General features: G+C 40.6%; 1 protein-coding gene across 2 annotated transcripts in view; it reads right to left on the reverse strand.

Moving 5' to 3' along the window:
• Positions 1 to 24,258, reverse strand: part of CHST11 (carbohydrate sulfotransferase 11) — a 154,191-nt gene that overhangs the window by 73,954 nt on the left and 55,979 nt on the right. For both annotated transcript variants that reach the window (XM_015629241.2, XM_015629240.2), the window contains exon 2: positions 14,948 to 15,033. In XM_015629241.2, coding sequence (XP_015484727.1) covers positions 14,948 to 15,033 — 86 coding nt within the window. The remainder of the gene's footprint in view (positions 1 to 14,947; positions 15,034 to 24,258) is intronic.

The following is a 24,258-nucleotide window of genomic DNA, read 5'->3' on the forward strand; positions in this document are numbered from 1 at the left end:
GCTATTTACCATAATCTATTTTTAGGTTTCATGAAACTACAAGAATAAGAAATAAATCAAGCTTGGCCTTTATGATCAGGAAAGAATGACTTTCTGTGCATTTTTCTTTTAAAAATAGCCGAAGATGGAAGGAAATGGAATGATTTGTTAAATGGATATGTTTGATAAGGGAATATTAATGCATTTTCCAATAATAAAAGTGAAGAATGCTGTTCCAGATAGACATTCCTTTTCATTTTTACTGCACAGACAGTGCTTGATTACAGTTTAGGGAAATGAACTGAAAGAACAGATGCACTATTTTGTGATAGGTAGTCAGAAGGGTATTTTACAGAATCTGAGAAGAGTTAGAAGGCAGATGATTCAAAGGATAATTGAAGAATGATATTTGAACAGGTTACATTTGTGCCCTCAGGCACTAAACATAGGAGACTTTTTTTAATTCCCAACACGGTAGTTCACATGGCTGAAAAGCAAATGAACACAAGGAATAATTTTGTTTCAGAGACATGCAGTAACTGCTGCTTAGCAAGGAGGGAATTTTCCACAATACTGGGAAACAGCGACATTTTATCTGAAGTTATTTAGAATAAGCCAGATGTTATTCAGCTTAATATTAATCAACACTTGTTATTTTATAGTATCATATTTTCACAGTAGTTTCAGAACAGAGATCAAAAACATTTCAGGGTAACACTGGCAATTGCAAGAATGTGCAGAAACAGCCCCAGGTGCAGGACTCTTGCTCTCTGGTGCTGGGACTCCCTTGTCAGAGCATAAGGGATACTCAAGGTAGGGACAGTACTTTATTCAAGATTCATCTTTGGTGGCAATTTTAATATCAGATTTCAGGAAAAAAGAAAAAAGAAAGAAAAAGGAAAAAAGATACCTCTCTAAGGGTTTCAGTCCTCACTAATGTGTGCCCTGAACAGGAGGGCAGTCTCTTTAAAACCCCTGCAGGTCTGACACTCCCATATCCTGCTTAACAACAGAACCCACATTAATCCTTTTCAATAAAAACCAGATATATCAATTAGCGGATTTCAGTGGAGCACACACCCTACATCCACATCACTGACACGTTAGTGCATCATGATTAATGTTGTGCATTTCATGCCAATTGAATTCCTAATGATTAGCCACTTAATTCTGAGCTGAAACAATTACTCTTCCTATTGAGAAATACTTGTTTCAGCTCAAAGATCGGCAGCTGGAGTACAGAAAAGCCATCTATAGCCAGTCATGCAAGCACATCTTGTGGAATTGAAATGCAGGTTTACTAATGCGTATTTTGTATGCAAAATGAAGCACTGGGCATACAAAACCATCCCTTTTCAAGACTGGTACAAAATCCATTGGCAGGACTGAGCAGATCCCCAATTCATAGACTTCAGCAGCAGCTGGGGCATGCAGACACTCATGTTCATATTTGTGCATGAGAGAGCAGTTTGCCCTTGGTCCATTAAGGTCTCCACACAAACACTGGTTCTCCCTGAAGCCACTTAGATGAACATTTCAGACAGGATATATTGGTGGAAGCTGTCATGATAAAGATATCTGTCACAAAAATCAAACGGGTACATCTTAGATAATTATAGAAAGGAGCAAATACTTGGCTTGCCTTCAAGTAAGGGAGGAATTTAAGAGGTACATCACATGGCAGCTGTGTAGATGCACAATTTAACTTGTAACCAGTAATTACACTTGTCATTTTTTATGATCAAACCACTATGCAGACAATAATTATACCACAAATGTGCCCCTGAGAAACAGATAAACAGGCAGAACTGTTACAACCATCACAAATGTATCTGAGACACAACAATCTGATGAAGAAAAGCACTAATGGCAGACCTACTATTAGGATGCATGGTGTGCTGATGGTGCAAACCAGCTCGGGCTTTGGCTGAACATCCTGCAGCACAGCAGGAACAAGAACCACACATTGCCAGGCCACTGCTGCAGCGACACTGATGTGGTGCTGATTACTGTATCATCATTTAGACAGTGATTTGGTGATTCGAGGAAAGCATTAGCGATGCCACGCTCTGGAGACACGCGCTGCGGTACGCAGGGCTGAGTATCGCCGAACAGACGGGAGTTCTCCAGGAACAGTTGCTCAGTGCAGTATTTATAACACAATCTGAGCTGCTGACAATGGGAGTGGAGCATTTCCCTAAGTCTCTGAAACTAAAGGACTGCCCCCAAGGCAAACTAAGCCACGGGGGAGTCTTTCTGACTTCAGTATCCGCTGAATGAGACTCCTTATGTGTGATACAATGGGCTGCTCTGACATCCGCAAAAAGATCTCCACTGACTTTCAAAATACATCGGGCCATTTCATCACCTACACACTGACCCACCACACAGTACAGAATTTAGATTTCCTATTCCGTGTGGACTCGCAGCTTTGCAGTGAAACACACTCTGGCAGTTCACTGTGTCAGGGATACGAGGGTGATGTGTATGACAGTGAGGATTCACAAGGGACTGAGTTATTCCAGGAGACCGCTGCAGTGTCCAGGAGATGTTACTTGGAGGAAAGTCAAAAACTGTTTCTTGGAGTTGATTTTGCAAAATAAAGCAAAAGTAGCTGACAAGTGTAATAGATGTATAATCCTCAGTTTCTAAATCAATGCACTTTTGGTGTCTGCAACTGCAGACTGAGCCCTTGCCTTTAGTTTTATCCTTGCTTGGCCTCTGCAATTACCCTCCACGCCCCACTTCTCCAAGGCAGAACCCGTGTGAAGAAGCCACAATCCCATATAAGTATGTTTTCTGAAGATATACACACTGGCCAAGCCCAGTTGCATTCAGACTACTTTCCTATCCCCTGTTCATATTCCCCACTCAGGCCTGATTTTTCAACATGCTTGTAGCAGAGCAAAGGAAATCACAACAGCAACCATCTGGTGGGGCCTGGTGAGTGACCCAAGTTAGTGACCACCCATAGTTCTGTGACAGGACAACTGGAAATACACACCAATATCCACATACCACGCACAAAGCCAATCTGCACAAAGCAAGAATCATTTCGATGTACAGCTTCCAAAGACAGGAGCGGGCTTAGCAGGGAAGGAAGCTTATTTAGGTTATTTTTGGATGCGGGTAACAGATTGAACACATGGATTTTTATCATGTTGGTACTTACACAAGAACAACTTGTTAGTGACAAGACAGATCTTGAACCCACATGACTGCAGGAGAGCCTTTAATAACAGATGACAGTACTTTGCCAGTGGTGGGATAAAGAGATTCAGTGTCTTAGCGGATGATACCTTCTGTCTCACTTCTTTAGCCACAGATTTAATTACACCGATAATGTCATGAGAAACAAAAATCAATTATTCATTAAACCTGCCTAAGAAATCATTCTTTAATCCCACGTATTTTGTTTCAAGATCATTTACACTTGGGTAAAAAGGCAGTTTTCTTCCTTCAGTGTCAATATTTTATATAGTAACTTACTTAACAGCCCAAGTGAAAATTGAAGTGGGTCTCTCAAAGGGGACCAGCACATGATACTCTGTGTAAGGCACAGCAGCGATGCTTGAAGATTCCACCAATCTTCCCGTGCCAGATCAGTGTTTGTATGATTCAGGGATCATAATCTCAGGGAGAGATCTGTTACATCCCTTTTGAAAACAAACCCCTTCAATGCATTTACATCTCAGTGTCCCATGACTTCTTTAGTGGTTGTTGGAGGTGAAACCGTAGGTCTTGCATTACTTGTTTTCTAGCTCCCTCCATTTAAATAAACACCTAGCCTGTCCTTTGGTAACACGCTTTCATGATATTTTTACCAGTAAACAGATAAAAGTTATTCTTTTAGCTGGTTTGTTTTTACACTAGTTGCCTAAAATAAACAAATAAATGAGTGTAATTTTCAGAGGGAGAAGTGCCTCCTTTCACTGTGTGGCTCCACCACTTTCTGACAAAACCATGACCATAAACCTGCACAGTAAATATCCTCGTTTTTGTAAGAGGAAAAGTAGGAATGGGTGAGGGAGACTGAGTAGAGCTGAAGTCTGAGAAGGACTAACAATGAGAAGGAGACTTCAGGGATGGAGGAAATGGCAGGAAAGAATGGAAAGAACAGAGAAGTAGGTCTTGGCAAGGAGACACCCCTTCACACAGCTGCAAATTCAGCAACAGTTATTAACCCAGGTTTGCATGAAATAAAGAAGACAAAAGCAGATGCAGAGAAAGCAGCAGGATCATTCCTATCCCTACAGTGAGCCACCCTGCACAGAGGAACTGAGCCCCAGGAGGCTGTTTGGGAGCTGTGTTTGCTGTGTGAGTTGTGCTCCTCCATCGCTCTGTCAGTGCAGAGCTGTCTGTGGTGTGACATTTCCTACCAAATACACACAACCACGCATCTGTATATGCACATGGCATTCGTTTTTAGTGTTACCCCAGAATCCCTGAGTTCCTGCCAGAGTCCAAGCCCTACCTGAGCTAGAAACTGTGCAGGGACAGGGACGAGACACAAGCATCTCTGCAGATTCCTGACTGAGCATCAGGCAGAGAGCTTGAGCAGAGTGCCCATGTTCTTCAGATGAAGACTCAGATTAGCAGAAAATTATGCACAAATGAGAGTGTTGTAGAAGGGGTGAGAAAAGCCTACAGATCTAGGGCTTACTCCCATAGTGACAGTGTGCTCCTGCCTGGAAAATGCAGCGTGAAAGGATTTGTTTCCAGGCTGTAAATACATGGCATTTAAGAATAAGAAAATGCATGGATATGCTTTTTTAGGTCCAAAGTTATGGGAAAAAAAGAACAAAAAAGCCTCTTCCTGTGCTCAGAATCATGACTTTTAGCTATTACTTTATAGAGAGATGTCACTGGCACAACAATCTCTTACAGAAAGAAACCAGTGCCTAATACTGCATATCTCACCTTCCCCACAGGAACCTTCTTTCAACTTACATTAGGTAAGATGTTACACTTTTGGAGAAATACCAGTGATTTCAGCTTCCCCTTACTGGTTCAACTAAACATTTCTCCTTCAGTTGAGCTTTTTATGAATGTTTAATGTATCAAAATGAACTGAAAGCTACCAATATGTATCTGCTCTCCAGATCTTTCATCTACCTATTGTCAGCCAGGCTCAGTTCACAAAATATGACACTAACTATATTGCTATGTAAATACAACTCCTTCAACCACTATTTCATAAGTAAAATATATGCAAGGCAAAAGCCAAGTCTGACTTGAACAGATGAAACTGTCCTCTCCTAGTTATAGAGATGTCTTTGTTACTCGGGCTCCCAATGTCAATTCCCCATGCCAGCTTGTACGTTCATCTTCTGTCCTCAGAATATTAATTGAATAATTTTCACTTCCTCCTACTAATCCCCAGATGCATGTCTGAAATGGTCTGAGCCCACATTTAGAGGGAGAAAAGATTTATACTAAAGCATGAATTTGATAGCTACAGAGGTTGCTAATTTGCTGTGCAGCCAGGCAATCTGACTGTGGGGACGCTGTCATTTTTTATTGCTCCTCTAAAACTTGGATGTAATGTTTTGCTTTTAGCCCTGTGCTGGACAACACTCAGAATACTGTTCAGATGTGATTTAAGGTTGAAAAGAAAGGAACACTCCTTCCTGGATTTTCCAGGCACCAGAAATACACATCAATTTCAGTGCACTGTAAATTTTCCAACTCTCTTTGGTTTGGCTGTATTTATTATGTCACTACTGGGGGAAAAAAAGGGGGGGAAATATTTTTGGAATAAGACCTTCAGTATTTTCTAATGCAATAGAATGTGTGGAATGATGAAAAGACAGATAAAAAAATACTCACAAGTATAGCTCCTTTCTGATCCTCTGGATGAGATCTTTTAACTCAGTTTGGCCTCTTTAGACTTTAGGAGTTTTGCCATCAATTTTCAATAGATCAAGTTTCACTTTTCTCCCAAGGTTATAAATTGATAGAAACATCTACACTGATAGCAGGCTGGGAAACCTGGAATAAAAAGCCATGCCTCCTTCCAATGCAACTACACAAAAGCATCACTGTGAAGGAATTTTTTTTTTTTTTTCATTCCATGCCTCGTATCCTCATATTTTGCCATTGCCTCATGAACATAGGAATGGTTCAAATACAAGATCCCCTCCACACTAGAATACACACATGCAACAGGTAAATAAACCAAGTGATCTCCTGAAGTGGCCTCACTGTGATAGGTACTATTTTATTTATAGAGAAAAAAAAGACATACACAATACAAACATTTTTTGTTGTGTTCAAATGCTGTATAGGTACTATGTTGTAAAAATAATTTTTTTTCCCTTTTTTTCCTCACCTATTTCATATGAGTAAGAAGCAAGGTCTGTAAACTAATGAATAAAAGCAGTTTTAAGTGTGGCTGGCTCAGGTGATGACTATTGAAACAACCAATCTTTCAGTCTGATGATTAAAGAAACAAATAGGAGGACAACTCCAACAACCAGGAGCTGGGTGTCTCCCATGCATGGAGCACTCATCCTCTGTTTGCAGGGCTTCAGCTCCTGGCTCTGTGAGAGCACCCTGAACACTGGCAGGAGTAGCCCAGGACCCTCCAGTTTGTACTCTGGATTCAGTGAACTGTTAATTACTGCTGTCACAAAGGTTTGATGTCACCAAACAAGACTGTCAGGGCATGGCAGAATTTTCTCCTGTTTTACTAGATCAACAGAAGAGCACACAAGATCTTAAATCAGCCATGGCTGTTATTCTATTATATCCTCATATATGATCATCCTGACAGGAGCATAATGAAGAGCCTGCCAGCCTGAAATCCTGCTCATTTCTTCTGTTTAGCTTCAGAATGGATGACAGCATGAACAGGAGAGACTGAAGGCACTCTCTGCACTGTGTCACCTGGATACATGCCCAGTCTGGGATGCACAACTGCATCACCTCAGATCCATCACTGCCCACACACACTCCCCAACCCTGTGAGATTAACTCCAAGCCAACCCAAGCGTTTCCCACCTACTACAACTGGGAGAACGCCGCTCAAACTCGCAACTGCCACCCACAAACTCCGTATTTTCCAGCTGAGCCTTCTGCTCAGCTCTGTCCATAACCATGAAGAGCAGACTCACTGCAAGGGAAGCCACTGGACTGCAGCACCTGACTTGACCCACCTTCCACTTCCCCACAAACTTCAACTAAAAAAAAACTTCCTTAGAAAGCATCCTTAAATAATCTGTGCTCAACTGGATGATTTATGTACTTGTACTAAAAACTCTATAGCCTGTCTCCCCATAGTACCATGAATTTCCTTAGTGCAGGAATCCCAAAAGGCACACTGGCTCCTGCAGCCACATCTTTCAAAGGGCAGTATGTTAATCTTGCTGCATCCTTGGCATTCACAGAGAAACATTCCTGAATTATTCCACTGCATAAACAGACAAGAAGATTATTGTACTTTTACTGAAGAAAGCTTTGGTAAGGTGCAGCCCATTACATTATTTTAGGTTCATTTATATTGTACAAAGTGAAAAAGTGAATGAATACTACATATTGACATTACATACAATATTAATGGATATTACAGGCCATTTTACAGAACTTGAGGCTCTGCATCACATACAGCTAAGTCTGCAGAAATGCAACTTGAGGAATCTAATCCTTGAAACTAATTGCACATTTACCAACTTCTTCAGTTCCACCTTAAAATTAAGGTAAATAAGAATTCCAAGTATCAGACAGACTGTATGTCCGTATTCCCTGATTTTCACAGTTACATCTATTGGGATACATTACGGTCCCTCAGAGGAGAGAGAGGTTACAGCTGGGCTCTCAGGATTTAGACATCATCTGGCCCTGTCACAAGTGGGCAACAACTCTGCTGCAGTTAAGAAACCTCTTCAAATAAAAAAAAAACAAAACCCAACACAGGGAAAAGAAGGCAGATGTTTAACCAAACACAGCTGCTTTCCTTCACACAATGGAGAAAGCTGTCCCAAAACTACCAGCACTAGAAACAAGCAAGAGGGGCTACAGTTTACAAGGTCTAGGCTGAAAACACTGGGACACACCAACTTGGCAGTGATGCTGGAGCACTTGGATGGTTTCTGATGCTTGGAGCACAGAGAGAAAGGAGACACTCTGCTCTGCAGGGACCAGGGGCAGAAATCTGTGCTCATTACAGCTATTTGCAAACACTGACATCCTCCCACTGCCCTTTGCGTCCTCCAAACTGCCATATCCCCCTGCATTCTGAAGTATGATTACAAAGCTTTTCTGGTCTAAAACTTAAGAATGGGGAGGAAAAACGAGGAATTTAATGCAGAGAAAGTGGCAGGTGAGGTGTCCCATCTAAATATTACTGAATTCAGAGCAAGCATTTGACTGAACCAACATGGTTCAGGTCTCTAGAGCCCTGATTGGTGACAATTAAACACAAAAAGCCACTGAATGGCACCAGGTCAGAGTGCTGGAGTCTAGGTCTTCTCTCCACCCAGCTGTCCAAGTGCTTGTCTAACAGAAAGCCCACACATTGCATACAGATAGTTTTGAAAGCTGTGTTATCATCCTCTTTCATCTCCACCACATAAAACCTTTTTAGTTTTGGCCATGTCTCTTGTATTATTAAACCTTTCCTCTCATACTTTTATGCCTCCAGAAGTCTTTTATAGTAAAACTCATACACTCTCAAAATAATAAAACACAAATCAAGGACAGGAGAAATTAAAAAGAGGTGCTGCTTCTTTTTTTGCCTGGGAAATCTCAGCTGCTTTGAGTGAGACTATTTTCATTCACTTCATGCAGGTAACAAGCCTTTTATTAAACACAGGTGCCCAAAAATTCATCCCAGTGTACTGCAGGAACTTGAATGAGCATGTCCTGGGGATAATTCTAGCCTTGAGTGCTCACAGTTACTGTACATACTTGTCTAATTAATTCCTCTTGACTTACAAAGGTATCCATCATGTCACAATGAATGATCTATGAAGCACACCATACCTGAAACCTTTCCCTCCCCAAGTCATTTCCTTAGCATCTAAATCCAGCTCTTATCATTTGTAATCAGTAATTAATAACAAAGCATTCTCACTAGTGCAATTTTTCTGCTAAGGTTAATGTAATATTTCATCCCAGGCCAGCTGCTGTTTTATGACTTCAAGCACGACAGTAAGTAATGTCTCTGCATAAGAAGTCATCCACGGAGTAAATCAATTATCTCCTCTTTCATCAGCAGGCATTTTGCTGCAGCAAACGAGGCTAATTACATATGAAGTTGTTGTTTACCAACAGGAGTAGGTTCCTAAAGTTTGGCACTGCATATCGACTGTTCTGCCTTATGTCTCCATTCTGTACCTTTCCCATTCAGGAGTTTTTAATCTAGGATCAATCAAATACTGTGATTATGAGCCGTACCTACCATGCTGTTATCATCTGCACAGATTTGCCTACAAAGATTAGCATCAATCACACAACATATGTTTTCAGTACTGGTAGAACTTTTGGGCCACTTCTTGCCCTCACTAAGGACACATACATATTTATGACTCTGTTACAAAGCATCAGTAACTTCTAACATACTGTTCTTTAGATAAACTACACTATTTCTCATATTCAAAAGTTCACTTCCCAGGACAGCTATATGCCTGTCTCAAGGAAGAAATCTGAAACACAGAACATATCTATGTGAAAACTGGAGAAAAAATAATGGGTAGCACTGGCATACAGCACTTCTGTAATTTTCTTGTCTTACTGGAATTGGCAAGTAACTCTGGAGATCTACTTTTTTTCTCCCCTTTCTGACTGATATAGTAATTGTCAGTCATCTCAGGCTTTTCTTGCATGATATAGCTGACAAAAACACAAGTCCATCTCAGGATGCTCATGACCCACAGGTTGTGCTCTGGAAGAGTATAATGAGTTTTTTTTATCACTCACAGTCTGGTCACTTGCTGCTGAAGACAAACCACCAGGTGAACTGGACCTCTCATCCTACTCACTGACCTGCTCTGTGGTTGCTGTGGTTCTGAGAATGAGATGCCAAAGCACACTGAAACAAAGCGCATGGTGCTCAGCGCCTCAGGCTCACCAAGGACAGAAATACCAGCTCCTAAGCATCGGAACCTTTGATACAAAATGCTGTGGATGATGTGTACACCGAGCTCAGACCACAAACCTCTGTCCAGGAATGGGTACAGCTGCCCACAGAGACATCCTAGGGAGTGAAAATCAACTGAAGACGGGAAACAACAACCCAGGTGAGTGATGTGGGCTGAACTAAGTTCATACTTCCTGGTGCTATCAAGGCAGTCTAAGCCACAGGACAGCTCCCAAAAAGCAGCATCTGTGGCCTGAGGAACTGAGGATGTATAAACACTGTCTGCAAGGCACCAGTTCACTTCCCTTCTCCTGGTGGGAAGGAGAGGTAGGTAAAAAAACAGAAGTAATGAAAGAAATGGGTCATTTTGGAATGACTGCACCAAACCAGTCCAATGCAATTCCATAACACAAAAGCAGCAAACACATGGTCTACAGCTCTGACTCTCCAATTTTAGCAAATCACTAGACCTGCTACACCAAAAGCAGACACATAGAAATATCTCTCCTCAACAAAAATAAATGTTTGCAAAGGCAAGTAGCATGGCAAATAGCACAACCTTTAGCAAAACAGTCAGGCTGATTCATGAACTAAAGTTAGGCAATGTCAAACTAGCAACAAACACAAACCCATCTTTGGATTTGGATCCTGATGGATATACAACTTTATCTCTTCTGTGTTCCTCTCAAAAGTCTAGACAGTTAGACTAAGCAGTGGTGCTACTTGCACTTAATGGGAATTAAATGTTAATCTTGACAACTAAAAGCAAAAAATTTGACCTTAGAGATGCAATTATTTCCCATTCCTCTAACATTTGGTCTGTTTTGGTTTGAAACTTCTTGTAATTCAGTAGCACATTCACTGTACCACGTAGATCAGTGTTAACCATGGAAGTGTGAGCAATGTTACCCAATTCTGAACTCCTGGTGACACCAGCTCATGGGCTGACCCACAATTATCTGTTATTCTTGGAGCAGTGGGGCTGTACACAGTCATGTAAATTACAAGACACAGTTTTTTATGTTGTCTTCTAAGAATATGTATTGCAAGTATTTGTTTACCCACATTCTTAAATTCCTGGGGTTTCATATGTAAAAAAACACCACAAAATCTACCCAAGATAAAATGTGAGTTTGTGTCACATTCCTGCAGGACCCTTCATTTGTGCTCAGTTACATCTACATTCTCTCCTTTGCTATTTGTTGTGTGTTTGAATCCTCTTTCTCTTTCCATTTATAATTATGTGGCTTTTTAATAAACTCATTAAATAAACAATCAATTTCAGCCCTCAAAATTTGCCACTGGTATCTCTGCAGCTTAGTACTAAACCTCCAGCTAAAAATGAAAGACAAAACAACAGATAACAGAGTCTGAGACATGCTGCACATTGCCTGCTGTGTATGGGGAGACCACAGCCTGGAAATCCACTTACTCAGTGTAAAAACAGTTCTGTTATATTGACTTTTCTTTCCCTCATGGTATATTAGTCCTCACGAAAAATCTTGCAGTGAAAGCCCTAGAGAAGAAATCTTTTGTCCACAGACAAATACACTTCCCATTTTCTGCTTTATTACCACAGGCAAAAGAGCAAACCTGTTTTTCTTACTTTTACAATAATCACAAGGCCAGACACCCAGCTAAGGCATAAATACCACATGGACTTTGTCATGGATGCTTCCTCAAGTCCTAATTCAAGTTCTATCTCTACCCATTTGTCCTCTCTTTCTCCACTAAACCTAGGAAAAAATATGATTAGCCCACTGAAAATCTGACTGCAATCCTAACATTCAGCTCCTACAAAGCACCAAAGGACCCATTCAGTCACCTTCAGATCATTGCTACATTTGAATTTCCCGAAGCCAAATCTTTCTTTCTGCCTTTTTTTTTTTTACTATTATTATTTTTATTTTTTTCCCTCTCTTCTTTTTCCCTTTCCTTTCTCTTTCCTTTTCACAATCATTCACCAGGCCAAAAAAAGATTCAAGAGACAAATGATGGCATCTGCAAACAGCTCAACTCCATGGAAGGTAACAACAGGCCAGGATCAGAGAAGCTGTTACATGTCAGATAGTAAATAACCAGAGTCAAATTCTCAGCTGGTGTAAATCAACCTATCTCCATCTGGTTTTATGAGGGCACTGCAACTTGATATTAAACACAGAGTTGAAGAACCTGATTCATGTTAAATTACAGCATCCAAAAACCTAGTGAGTATTGACCCTATCTGACACCTACTTCAATTGATGGCCAAACTCTCACCTCCCCAGGCAGGGAACAGCCAAGAGCAGACAGAATGCAAGGCAGAATGGGCCCTTAATACATCTCAAATTTAAAGTTTCCTACCCTTATAAAATCACAGCTATACCTAGCTTGTACAAATCCAAACCCATAGCTTCAGGGCATCCTTCAGTGGCCTAGGTTTGGTGTTTAAATTACACATACTATTCTGAACTACAAATATCTGCTCCATCAGCTCTGTTGATGTTCTGAGGGAGCTAAACTGAGTGCCAGAGAGTTTCTGTGATGGCATACACAGCCACTGGCACCCAGGAGAGAAACATGGATTCACATCAGGAGTCCAACAGCTTCTGATAGTCAGAGGTTAAAGATCCGACTTTTTTCATTACCTAGATCAGTAAGAGATGAGATTTTGGCCAAAAATGTCTTCGTAGAACCAAAGAATGGTTTGGGCTGGAAGGAACCTCAAAGATCATCTTGTTCCAGCTGCCATGAGCAGGGACACCTTCCACTAGAGCTTCCATCCAGCCTGGCCTTGTCTTCTTGCACATTTATTATATATTGACTTTTGGGCTGACTTTACAAATGGTTGATTGCAACTGCTTCAGCATGGAAACATGAGAGATGCAATCTCCATCTCCCCACCCTTCCAAGAACAGGTGAACTTTTGAGGAACAAGCACCCTCCTGCCAAAATACACACCAGTCTCTAACCTACCACCTTAAGAAAGGTGAGACAGACATGTCTTTGGGCACAAATGGAAAAAAAAAAAAAAAAAAAAAAAAAAGATGAACCATGTGTCTGATGAAGCATTCTAGGCGTCATCTCCAGACTGTTGTTTTCTCTGGCAGCCTCTACTCACTGCCTTTTCTTGTTACTGTTTTCCCAGATTGCATATGCTTGTTTGTCTGTCCCTCTAGTACTGAGGGCAGCATGCAAAACCCCTTTCAAAAAAATCAAGCACCAACTAAAAACAAAGAAAGAAACAAAAATTAAAAGCTTCATAAAAATGGGTATTCAGCAAGCTGATGGAAACACTTCTGCATGAGAAACACCATCTCTTCAGTTCAACATCAGCTGCCAGAACTGCTGCATTTCCTCAAACATTGACTTTCTGTCTGGCTCACAGGTGAGTCCAGAAAGGGACGCTAATGGTTCACTTGGTGAAGGTACACAGAAAGGAAGGAGCTGCCAGCTATGTCCCCTGCTTCATTCAGAAAGCTCAGGAAATCTTTTCAGTTGTCCAAGTTTGCAAGGGCTCTGGGATTATGGCCCTTCCATGGACAGGAATGTTTCTTTCCTACGGCTTTGCCTTCAATAATGTTAAAGGGCAAAAGGTTTTGCCTGACACACACCAGACCCCAGAGAGACTAATTACTCAGCCAGCCTCTCCTCCTTTACCCTCTCCTCTTGAACATCTGCAAAGAGTCTTTAAATTTGACCTGCAAATGATAATAGTTTTCCTTTGCAGCACTGGATTGTTCCTCTTCAGGGTTTCTGCATGCACTTTCCATTTATGAAACGCTGACTCCCATAATGGTCAATAAAGGGCAGGATAATAGTATGACAAACTTATGTTCCCAGCCATGCCCAGAATTCTAATTGAATTAGAAAGTCAGCCTGTGTTCATAAAAACAACACTAACGAGCAAATGGAGCCTTACTGTGCTAAGCAACAGATATCACATATCTTTGGGTTGCTGTCAATTCTTTATGTAAATACTTTAAATCCCTCAGACTTCGTTTTGCACACTATATAGTGAGTCTCTTCATAATCAAATAGTATTTAAAACATTTACTGCCTTGTTAAATCTAACAAGTTAGATTTACTGGGATAGTCACTTTCCCTAATAGCCAATTTAGTAAAACTCAATGTACTCATTGATGGATAAATATATAATAGGCGGTTGTTAAACTTTAATAAATATGTTTAATAGTCAGCTGGCATTTTCTCTCAATGGCAGCACTTCCTCTCAGCTGCCAACAGGAAATGCTTCTCCTGAATGTGCCAATTCAGCCCACATGTAGGGAATAAATTGATCTAGAGGAGCAAACAAGAGCATGAATTTCAGGTAGTTTTCCTATGCTGCTTGTCACAAGAAGAGCAGGACCTGAGGTCCTGAGCTCCTACCAAGACAGTCAGGTGTTGAATAGCACACAGTATAAGGAAGAACATGAGCTACAGTGTTTGTCTAGACTACATACAAGCAATGGACCAGGACAGGAAAGGCAGCTGGCTATCCAAAAGCCATATAAATGATACTCATGTAGCATTACTGCAATTTACAGTCTTACTGCACTCCTTGTCTCATGTAGATCATGTCACATTCTGTCACCCCACCCTGCCAGTCTGTGTCAACACAACACCTTGGCTTCTAGCTAGATCTAAAAAGTATACTCTTCTAGGGCTGTTGGGTTCCTAAGAAAGTATTTTTGACAAGTCCACATCATTAAGAAGACTAAAAGTGTTTAAAAATCAGGCTTTTAACTCAAACTGCAGATTGTTATAGCTAAACCCTGCAGGTTCCAGGACCAGTTCTCCCAAATGAAGGAAGCCGTTGCACGTAAATAAGAAAAACAGACCAAAATATCATCAAAAGAGACTGTGTTTGTATGCTGGATTGGGAAACAATTATAGCCACAAAATACTCACCTGGGTGGGATTATACAGTTCCTGGAGTGGGCTTCTGGATCCTTTCCGACAGCAAATGTCCATCCCAAATGGATTTCTACGCATTACTGCAAGGGGAAATTGAAATTAGTACAGGTTAGCAACACTGGTTAGCAGAAAGCAATTGCAATACCTACAGCAAGAAAAGATTTTCTGACAGATCATAGGATTCTAGACAGTGTTGTCACTTAACTCCTGATTTTCCTTTCCCTAGCAATTGTCCAAGAGCTAAATCTTCTATCTATGGTGGAAGTTACTGAAAATAAAAGCTCTCTTATAAAAGTTGTTAGGCAACAACTCTCAGTTTGGGTGCACAAAAATTCAAGCATGGACCAAAGCAACACAATTTTCAGCAGTGCCAGACACCTCTCTGATCATCAGGAAGGAGTAAGATGGATTCCTACAACCAGCACCTCTGAGGGGCAATGCTTGAGCCTCTCTCAGCCTAAATACAGATATATGTAAGAACCTCATATTAAAATGCATGATTTTAAAGCTTTTGGCCTAACTCTTCTGTTTCTCCCAGAACAGATACTCATCAGTACACAACACACATACAATAAAACACTGCCACCCTTCTTGCCACAATTTTGCTACACACATTTCAAGTGGAAATTTGACTGATCCACAGAACAACATGCACTGTGTTATACTAGCAAAGACTAGCTGGTTTGCAAACCAAAGGCTTTGTCAAAGTTCTGATCAAGGAGCATTTTGGATGACGAATTTTTCTTTGTTGACCTGAGCCCCATCAGGGATAGAGAGCATGAGCTTCAAGTCAGAGCTTTGTGGCCATAAAAGTCTGTAAGAAGACATTCAGCTCCAACCACCTTCTACAGTCAGGAGGAAAACAAGAGCTTGCTGTGCTTCTAATCTCACATGGCCCATGTCATCCTCTGCCAACACTCTTCTGTCCCCAGCTCACCCTGGGAACTCCGGAAGGAGCATCAGGCTGTCAGACACCCACATTGGGCACCACAGTGGGGGAAGATTGTCTCATCAACCTTTGATTAACACAAAACCAAAAAAAAACAGGAAAAAGAGATGTTCCTGCTGGGAGCATCATGTTAAGCTGAGTCAGGCATGCTTTTACCACTTCTTGCCACGTTTTGTAACCAGAAACTGCTGAAGCGTCCTATAACAATGAGCTGCACCACTTGCAGACATGATATTGTGGGCTTCAAGCCAAGTCAGAGAACACAGTCCAGTAATGTTTTAACACTGAGGCCCAATATACAATCATAATTGATACATCAAGAAATATAAACCACAGAAAACTGTGTACTGTCCAATCTGGAAACATAATTGATTTCTTCACTCACTTCCTATCTATTTTTCAATAGGAGGTAATTATCTAATAACATGCTGGCTTGCTTTTTCCCTAAGCAACAGATTCCTCGGGTCTTGTGGCAGGAGGCAGACGTACTGAGTAAACAAACTGGCTTCAATTTTCTTCACAATTAAGACACCAATGTCAGTAGAGGCAATAATTTTATTTGACACATTTAAACACCTGATTAAATTCTGAGCATTTTTAGTCACGCAGACAAGTATTGTGATTCCTCTATTTCTGAGCTCATGTGCCCTTTTAAAAAATTACATGTATTTTAAAAATTTAAAACTTTAAAAATATTTTACAGTAATTTTCCAGAGCCTGGAAGTGGTTTTAGGAAGAAAATATTGAAGTGAGGATGTGAGACATCCAGCAGCCATTCTAACTACAGAGCTTCTGTCCACCTCATTCCCCTCCAAGCTCTTGTACCAGAACTCTTGTCCAGAGAAAGTTTCAAAATTATTTTGTAGCCCCTTCCTCAATGAAGAAACCTTTCTAAAATGAAGCCTTCTACTCAAGGGCAAAGCACATTAAAACACCACAGCAGGGGGAAAGAGAGAGGGGAACATTTCAGTGTATCCAGCTCATTAGACTGATTAACTAAGGTCCTGCAACACTGATGCTTTGTTCTAAAATGAAGAAGAATAACAATTCTAATATGGTGTTCCCTACCTTGTTATTTCACTTTTCACTTCCATTAAATACAGTAAATAGTACTGTGCATAAATGTATCCATCCCTTCCTGCTTCACTTAGCCAGCAGGTATCAACACTTTATATGCAGCAGCAACAGCAATAAAGATTAAATTATTTACACAACATGAAATATTTGTTTCCAGATGTAAATAGACAATAAAAAAGCTATCTCTCCAGAAAAAGCTAAATAGTAATGTAGGGCTTTAATCATAGAGGTGTTTCTACCTATTTTATAATTTCCAGTATTACTTAATTGGTTTGGTTTTTTCAGTGAAGCCTTTAGAATCAGACTGTGGGGTTAGCACAGCAACACTGCACATGGTTCCCTGTTTATTGATGTCAGGAACAGTACTCCCTGATACAACTGTACACAGCACATCTGTGCACACCTGGGAAGTACTTGTGCCTGGGATTTAACTGCAGCATCAATATAAAGGTGAATACTCCCCTTTCCTCAGCAGAAATCCCACCTGGACAACCATCCTTATGTGAATTGCTATCAGGCATGTTTTTATACAGTTCAAAACACTTTCTGGAGTGTCTATGGGCAAATTCACCTCTCAGGTCCCCTGCAACCTGTTTTCTACAGTCTCAGCTTCTCTGAGGCAGTGCTTCATTATGCCAATGACAAAACCTCTTGGGCCTGAACCTCACCTCTAGCAATCTGCAGTATGCAAGACTGTAGTATGGAGGGTAACTACAGCTCTACTAATTTTAACAACACTTTTGCTAAGGATCCGTCACACCGTTGTGGAAGTGAAAATTAAAAAATCAAGCCCTTTATCCTCACCAAATCTTCTGATTAGCATAGTAAATATCTAAATCTACATTTTATGGCTTGGGCTGATCTCCATACATAATTACAGTTAATTATAATCTAATGATAAGTAGTGCATATGCATGGCTTCAAGAATCATTCAAAAGATCACATTCTCACACACAAAGAGTGTGAAGCAGCTGACAAAGAAATTTAGAATTGTCTAGGTTGTAAAAGACCTTTCAGATCAGCAGCATTCAGTGCCTTTAATGATTCAAGAGTAGTGCAAATACTACAAGTGCAGCAAGAACATGAATCCCCTGAATTTAGCCAGGAGTGTGAGCAACTGGATGAACTGTGAGTTTGTTGCTTAAATACAAGAGCTGTAAAAACAAGACCTTTGTTCCATCCCCACGTGGGGAATGACTTGTCAAAAATGCAGTGTTGGCCCATCTTGCAAAAGTGTGGAACCACTAGCTGTGAATCTAATAAGGAAGTCTGTAGAGGATGCTATCTAGGCACCAAATTTCAATTTCTCAAAGGAGGAAGATAAACAGCCCTACTTATCAACACAACAATCAGCTATGTATGCATACATAGAGAGGAGTGTGTAGGCTTTAAATCATCTCAGAATGAAATCATCTGTGCAGTTTCAACTTCCAGAAAACTCCATTTAGACCCACCAGCACCAAGAGCAGGAATTCGACCTGAGAATTACAGTGCACTGAGCACAAGAACATTGATCATCATTCATATGGAAACATGTGAGCCAGGCTTAATCTGACACCTCTCCTTGGCAGAAGGCATTTCCAATGCACTTGGTAACCTTCAAAGACCTTATCCCAGAATGAGAGACCTCTGGAGAAAATACTGAATATAAGCCACATCAATACAATTTCTGCCTCTCCCTATCAGGAGCTACAAAAAACTGAGTCAGGGGACATGGTAGCACTTCTACTGGGAGATTACTGGCCTAAAATGTATGTGAACACTGGGACTACCTAGAGAAAGGGAAAGGGGGAAGGGCAGAAATCACGGGTACCAAGGTTTTTGGAGACTGAAAGCCATAAAGGTGACCTTCTCACGAAGTGTCGGAAGGGCAAATCAAACCACTTCTTACAAGTCTGTGTGGGATTAAGTCCCAGAGGAGACTCTGCTGGAAGAGACACACAAAATAAGTGCCACTTCTTCCTCAGCACTGAGAGAGACAAACAAGTGGCATTTCAAGCATGGGTGCATGCATTCAGCAGCCATCTCTATCACTTCCACTCTACCATCTCACAGATGTCTGAGGCTCCAGTTCCAAGACTTCTGTATATGAAAAAGGTCCCCAGCTGCTATCTAGCAATTGCCTCCCTATTTGGTAAGATTTAATTTACATTGCTTGGACTATTCTAATTACTGGCATGATAACAAAAGCCAAATGTAAAAAATTTACCTCTGTTCACTGCCTCTTAAATTAAATCTCATATTACAAATATTTGAGAAAAGTTCTGAGGACATATTAATATTTAACTTTTCATTACACTGGTCTAAAGCACAAAGAATAAAATTCCCTAATACAGCGTTGCTTAAAGCTGACATACATAATTCATTCCTCCTATTGGGATACGAGTTTTCATACTGAGGAGGAAAAAGTATGCACTGGCAGCAGTATGGTGAGACTCTGGTTGAGGATCAGATCCTGCTCTTTTTTTTAAAGAAACTCATCCAATATATTCCTCTTTTTACTTTGATTGCTCTTCATTTTTGATCTGATTCAGCATGAGAGGCTGAAAATGGTTGCTTCTTTTGGCTGAAGTCCGCTGCTCTCCAGCTAATCCATTGCTCTCCTCCTGCCCAAGCACCCCTCATTTCAGGCCAGAGTTAATGCTTTCCATGAAGCACCTTCTTGACAGCAAAGAGCAGGTACATAACACAGTAGCTTTTCCTTGAGCAGTAACCCACTAAGGGCTGACCTTTCACCTAAGCATTCCCTACCCAACCTAGACAGAAAAATCCATGCCAGTTGGTCAAGGCAAGATATCAGCACCTTGATACTTACACCTTTTCCATCTCTAGCCATGTCTACACCAGCTGCTGCCTTTAGACTTCCTGAATGTTCAAATCAAAGCAAAAAACAATAATTATACCCATACTGAAAGTTCAGAGATTCTCTTCAGCTGAAGACCTGGACATGTTTTTTCTTGCATAGATTTCTGCTACAACTCCAAAGCAGCAGAGAAAATCACTTCCATTTGGTATATAGGATGAAGCATTGGAATACATACTTCAATACTACACCAAACACCTTAACCACAGTGAGACATCCACAGCACAATTGTAAACATTCTTCTGTAAATGGTATTATAAAACAATGCTCTTGTACTGGCAACAATAGTGCTCAAGGCAAGCTGGTTATGTCCAAATACAAATCAAGCAAGGTTCAAGCCTTCATTTTGCACATCCAATGTTCTTGAAGCATAATAACACTCTGGGGAAGGTTGAAGTCGGTGACCCAAGGAAGTAGCCCTTTCCCAGAGCTCTTCAGTGGTTTGGGACTGGTTTTGGTTTTTTTATTTTTTGGTTCAGTTTAGAACATCTTGTCCACATACCTTTCAGACAGTTAGCTAAAATCGTGCTGAGCAAGCTTGTGATTAGTAAACAGATTGTTCCGCTTCAGGAAGACGAGTCTTCCATAATAATTTACAATTTGCTCTGCAAGACTTCAGCCAAGTTTAAACCACAGGCAAAACAGGAAACTCAGCAACAAGAAGTCTATCTCACTTCAAATGACGTTAAAATTCCTATTCTCCCTTCTACAGAGTAACAGGCTAAGGACACCAAATTGGTATGAAAGGGTTAATTTTTAATCATCAACCAGGAACATGAGGAGTGAATGCAAATGCTGTCACCCAGCACTGGCTACAAAGCCTGAGTAAGGAGACTTTGAGATAGCTCTCCAGGCAATGATTTATGAACACTAATCCTTCAGCAGGGGTTCACAAAGATCAGTGGATTGATAGCAACATCTTGTGACATCTGGGGCCTTGTGCTTTGCTGCATTCAGCCCAGGGTTTTAGACTAAATTATTGGTCCTTCAGCTGGAGACCACAGGTACAAGGATTTATGGCTAAACTCTTGTCTGGCCTCTTTTGATTTCTTAAGGCAACACTGCAGCTTTCTTCCCTGGAGCTCAAAAGATCTATTTTTAGGAAGCAAAAATCAGATTAGGTATTGTATATAAGCATGCCAAAGTCTTAAACCCAGAGAATGTAACAATTCTTTATATCAATGGAGGACAGATTTTACCTTACACCAGACATTAACTACAAAAACATGGGTTTACTTAGCCTGAGAAACAAACAAAAATGGATACAAGAAAAGCAAAGGATAAAAAATAAAGAAGAGATCCCACCTTAGTGAAATGATTGCGGCTGAGAGGAGCAGGAAGGCTGCAAGTTATGGGGCCAGGGACCAGCAAATAGTCCTCACTTCCCAGGTCAGAAAAGTAGAGGCAGAGACCTTAAAAACTTCTACCAAACCTGTTGCTACAGACTGAATTCATGTTAGGAAGTGAGATTTCTATAAGCTACTCCTTTAAGCTCCTGCAATTAACAGAGAGCCACACCAGAGATGGGCCACCCCAAGGGGCTCTGGAGGTGGCTCCTCTCCTTTCCACTGACCAGCAGAACTAAATGGTTGAGGTTATGTGAAATAAATCCTGGCACAGTAAGGAAATGAATTTCAACGTTTGTTTCTTGGTTCTAATCACTAATTACAAAAGTGGTAAATGCTCTCCAAAGAATAGAGAGACATTTAATTCCTTTTTGCTTTAGACAGTTTTCCAGAAATAAATTTGTACTTTATCCTGTTTGTTCTCAGATTAGCATGGGGATGGATTTAATTGGGCACAGTGGGGAAGCTAATATCCTTGGGTGAAATTATGCAGAGACTTAGATCCTTGGTCACCCTACAGACATTGCATGTGGCATAAATTAGCACAACATCTTTCCTGTTAATGAACAATGAGAAACTTTTTTCCAGTAATTTTTAAAAAATGTTAATCTATACAGCATTTCTTTAGAAGTCTCAAGAACTTATCCACAAGCCTAAATCAAGAGACTTTTCCACAGGCTTTACTACTCCCATGAGGAGAGTTCTATTTTGTTTATCTCAAACACACAGGCTTCTTTAAATGCCACAAGTTTTTGTGGGTGCAAACTACAAACTATATTAGACTTGGTCAGAACTTTTCTGATACAACTTTGTTTTCTCTGGCATGAAATGCAGATTTGGGGGCATCACAGTATCCATTCTGGATGGATCACTGACCATCTCTGCTGTCTCCTCACCTCTGAGAATGCTGTAATTTATGTCATCAATTACAAAAGCCAGATATCACAAAATATTGAGCAAAATAGTGTATTTATTTTCTTGCTGAACTACTTCTAAGTGCTTATGAATAAATAAATATTTTTTTTACCATCTCTATCAACTTCAGAATTTCTCTGTTTCCTTTTTTTTCCATCTCAAATGTAACTTTCTACAAATGAAGTTAGAAGCTTAGGAATTATGACTTGAACTATACGTATTTCACAAACAAACAAGTGCATTATGAATTTGCATGAAGGGGCACTGTGGATCAAGTACATCAAATGCAAAGAATAACTCTTCCTGGACATGACAATTTTTCCTACCTTTCCACTACAAGTCAGGCATGTGTTTTGCCAAATGAGACTGCAATAATCTGGGAAGGTAGGAAGATTTCTGATGAGGCTTACAGGTTTCTAAACATGCCTTCCTCCAGCTTCTAGATACTCACTGTAACAACATCAGCAGACGCATCTGCTGCTGGGCTCTATAGCAAAGAGCTAAATGCTCTACTCTGTTCTTTTTATCAGCCTAGTTCTCCAGCTTGTAGATAGTTGGCTATATCCCATCTCTCTGATGTAAGTTCAAAAGAAAACTGTGTAAATGTAGGTCCAGAGGAAAAAAAGCTGTACATTTGCATTGTCCTAAAAAAATAAAAAGCTGGATTTCTTTTTCTTAATTTCCCACTACTTCCATCACACTGTTAATATGAGTCTACTTAACAAAAATGATTTATGAGCTCAGGAAAAAAAAAAAAAGAGGGAGAGAAAAACCTTTAAAAGAGGAAGGTTTCTTTAGAAAGCTGTAATTTTAAAAGCATTTATCTTGAATCACAGTCAAAATGAAAACGACAGCTGCTGCAGCTGCAGCCTATTTGAGCTACTGTTTCCTTGCTATTCTTCAACAGATGTGCACAGAAGATGAAACACAAAATCATATTTGCAATGGATATATTGAAACACACAGCAAGTCTTCTCACAAGCCAAGTAGAATAGAAAATAGAGCTGCAGCAGTCTTTTTAACCTGGAGCAGTGAAAGGCTCAAACTTGGGGTCTGTGAACTTGAGGTAGAAGCAGTGCACACACATGTATGCACACCTGACCTGATAACCAGAAACCAAGGGACACAGGCCACTCCTGTCCTAGCAACATGTCAGACCAAGATTTACCACCTCTTAAGCAGTGCCTCTGGTATTTTTAGTGCAGTTACAGCCCCTCAATACTTTACTGCATGATTTATGAACAACAATTTTCTTTACAAAAAAGAAGCACTAAAGAATTTGATAAGCAGAAAAGAAAGTATGAAATCCTGCAGTAATCGCTTCCAGAGCAGTCATTCATTGTGGCAAAGAGGATTATGACTGCAGCTTGTTGGATAAGCAGATGAGCTCTCACAAATTAAGGATGCTACCTCCTTGGCAATGTGAAGGCCAAATGCTGATATTAAAAAGAAGAAAGTATCACAGACAGCAAAGGCCTGATTCTGTGATTTGAAAGCTGTCCGAACTAATAATGAATACACAGCTGGGCTTACTGTCTTATTCCAGGATTTTATTCTGTTTAATACTTCTAAACTCCAAGTAATCCCAAGGCACAGAGATGCAATGGGTTTCTTTGCAAGAATTTTTACTTTTCCAGCAGCTGTTTATTGTCTCAGCTGACTGGGATCAGCACAGCTTTAGGTCTGTAGAGCAATGCTGGCCCCATGTCCTGCCCCACTGGATCACAGACGTTCTCAACCACTTCTGCCTTCTTCCAGCAGGACCCACACATCCATGCAGGGAAGGCTGGGAAGCTGCTTTCACATGCTCCTCTCTCTGTTAGCAAGGAGTGTACATGGATAATATTGCTTTCAGATGTATGAATCCCCTCATGCGGCACTTTTGAAACATCCCAAACCACAGATCCTGCACAACATTTTACATATGAATAGGACTTTGTCAGCTCCCTCAGACCCAGACTGCACTTCACCACACAGAACAGCAAAATACACATTAGCACTATAAAACTTCATCTCAATTAGCATAATCTGTATTTCCATTATAGAGCCCAGCCTTACAGCCAGCTCTGGGTGAGGTGCTGAGCACTCTGGATCTGTCTTTCTCTGAGGAGACATTCTCAAAACACAAGAAAACCATTCAGCATGGTGAATGCAC

This window comes from Parus major, chromosome 1A, assembly GCF_001522545.3.
Source record: "Parus major isolate Abel chromosome 1A, Parus_major1.1, whole genome shotgun sequence".
NCBI lineage: Eukaryota > Metazoa > Chordata > Aves > Passeriformes > Paridae > Parus > Parus major.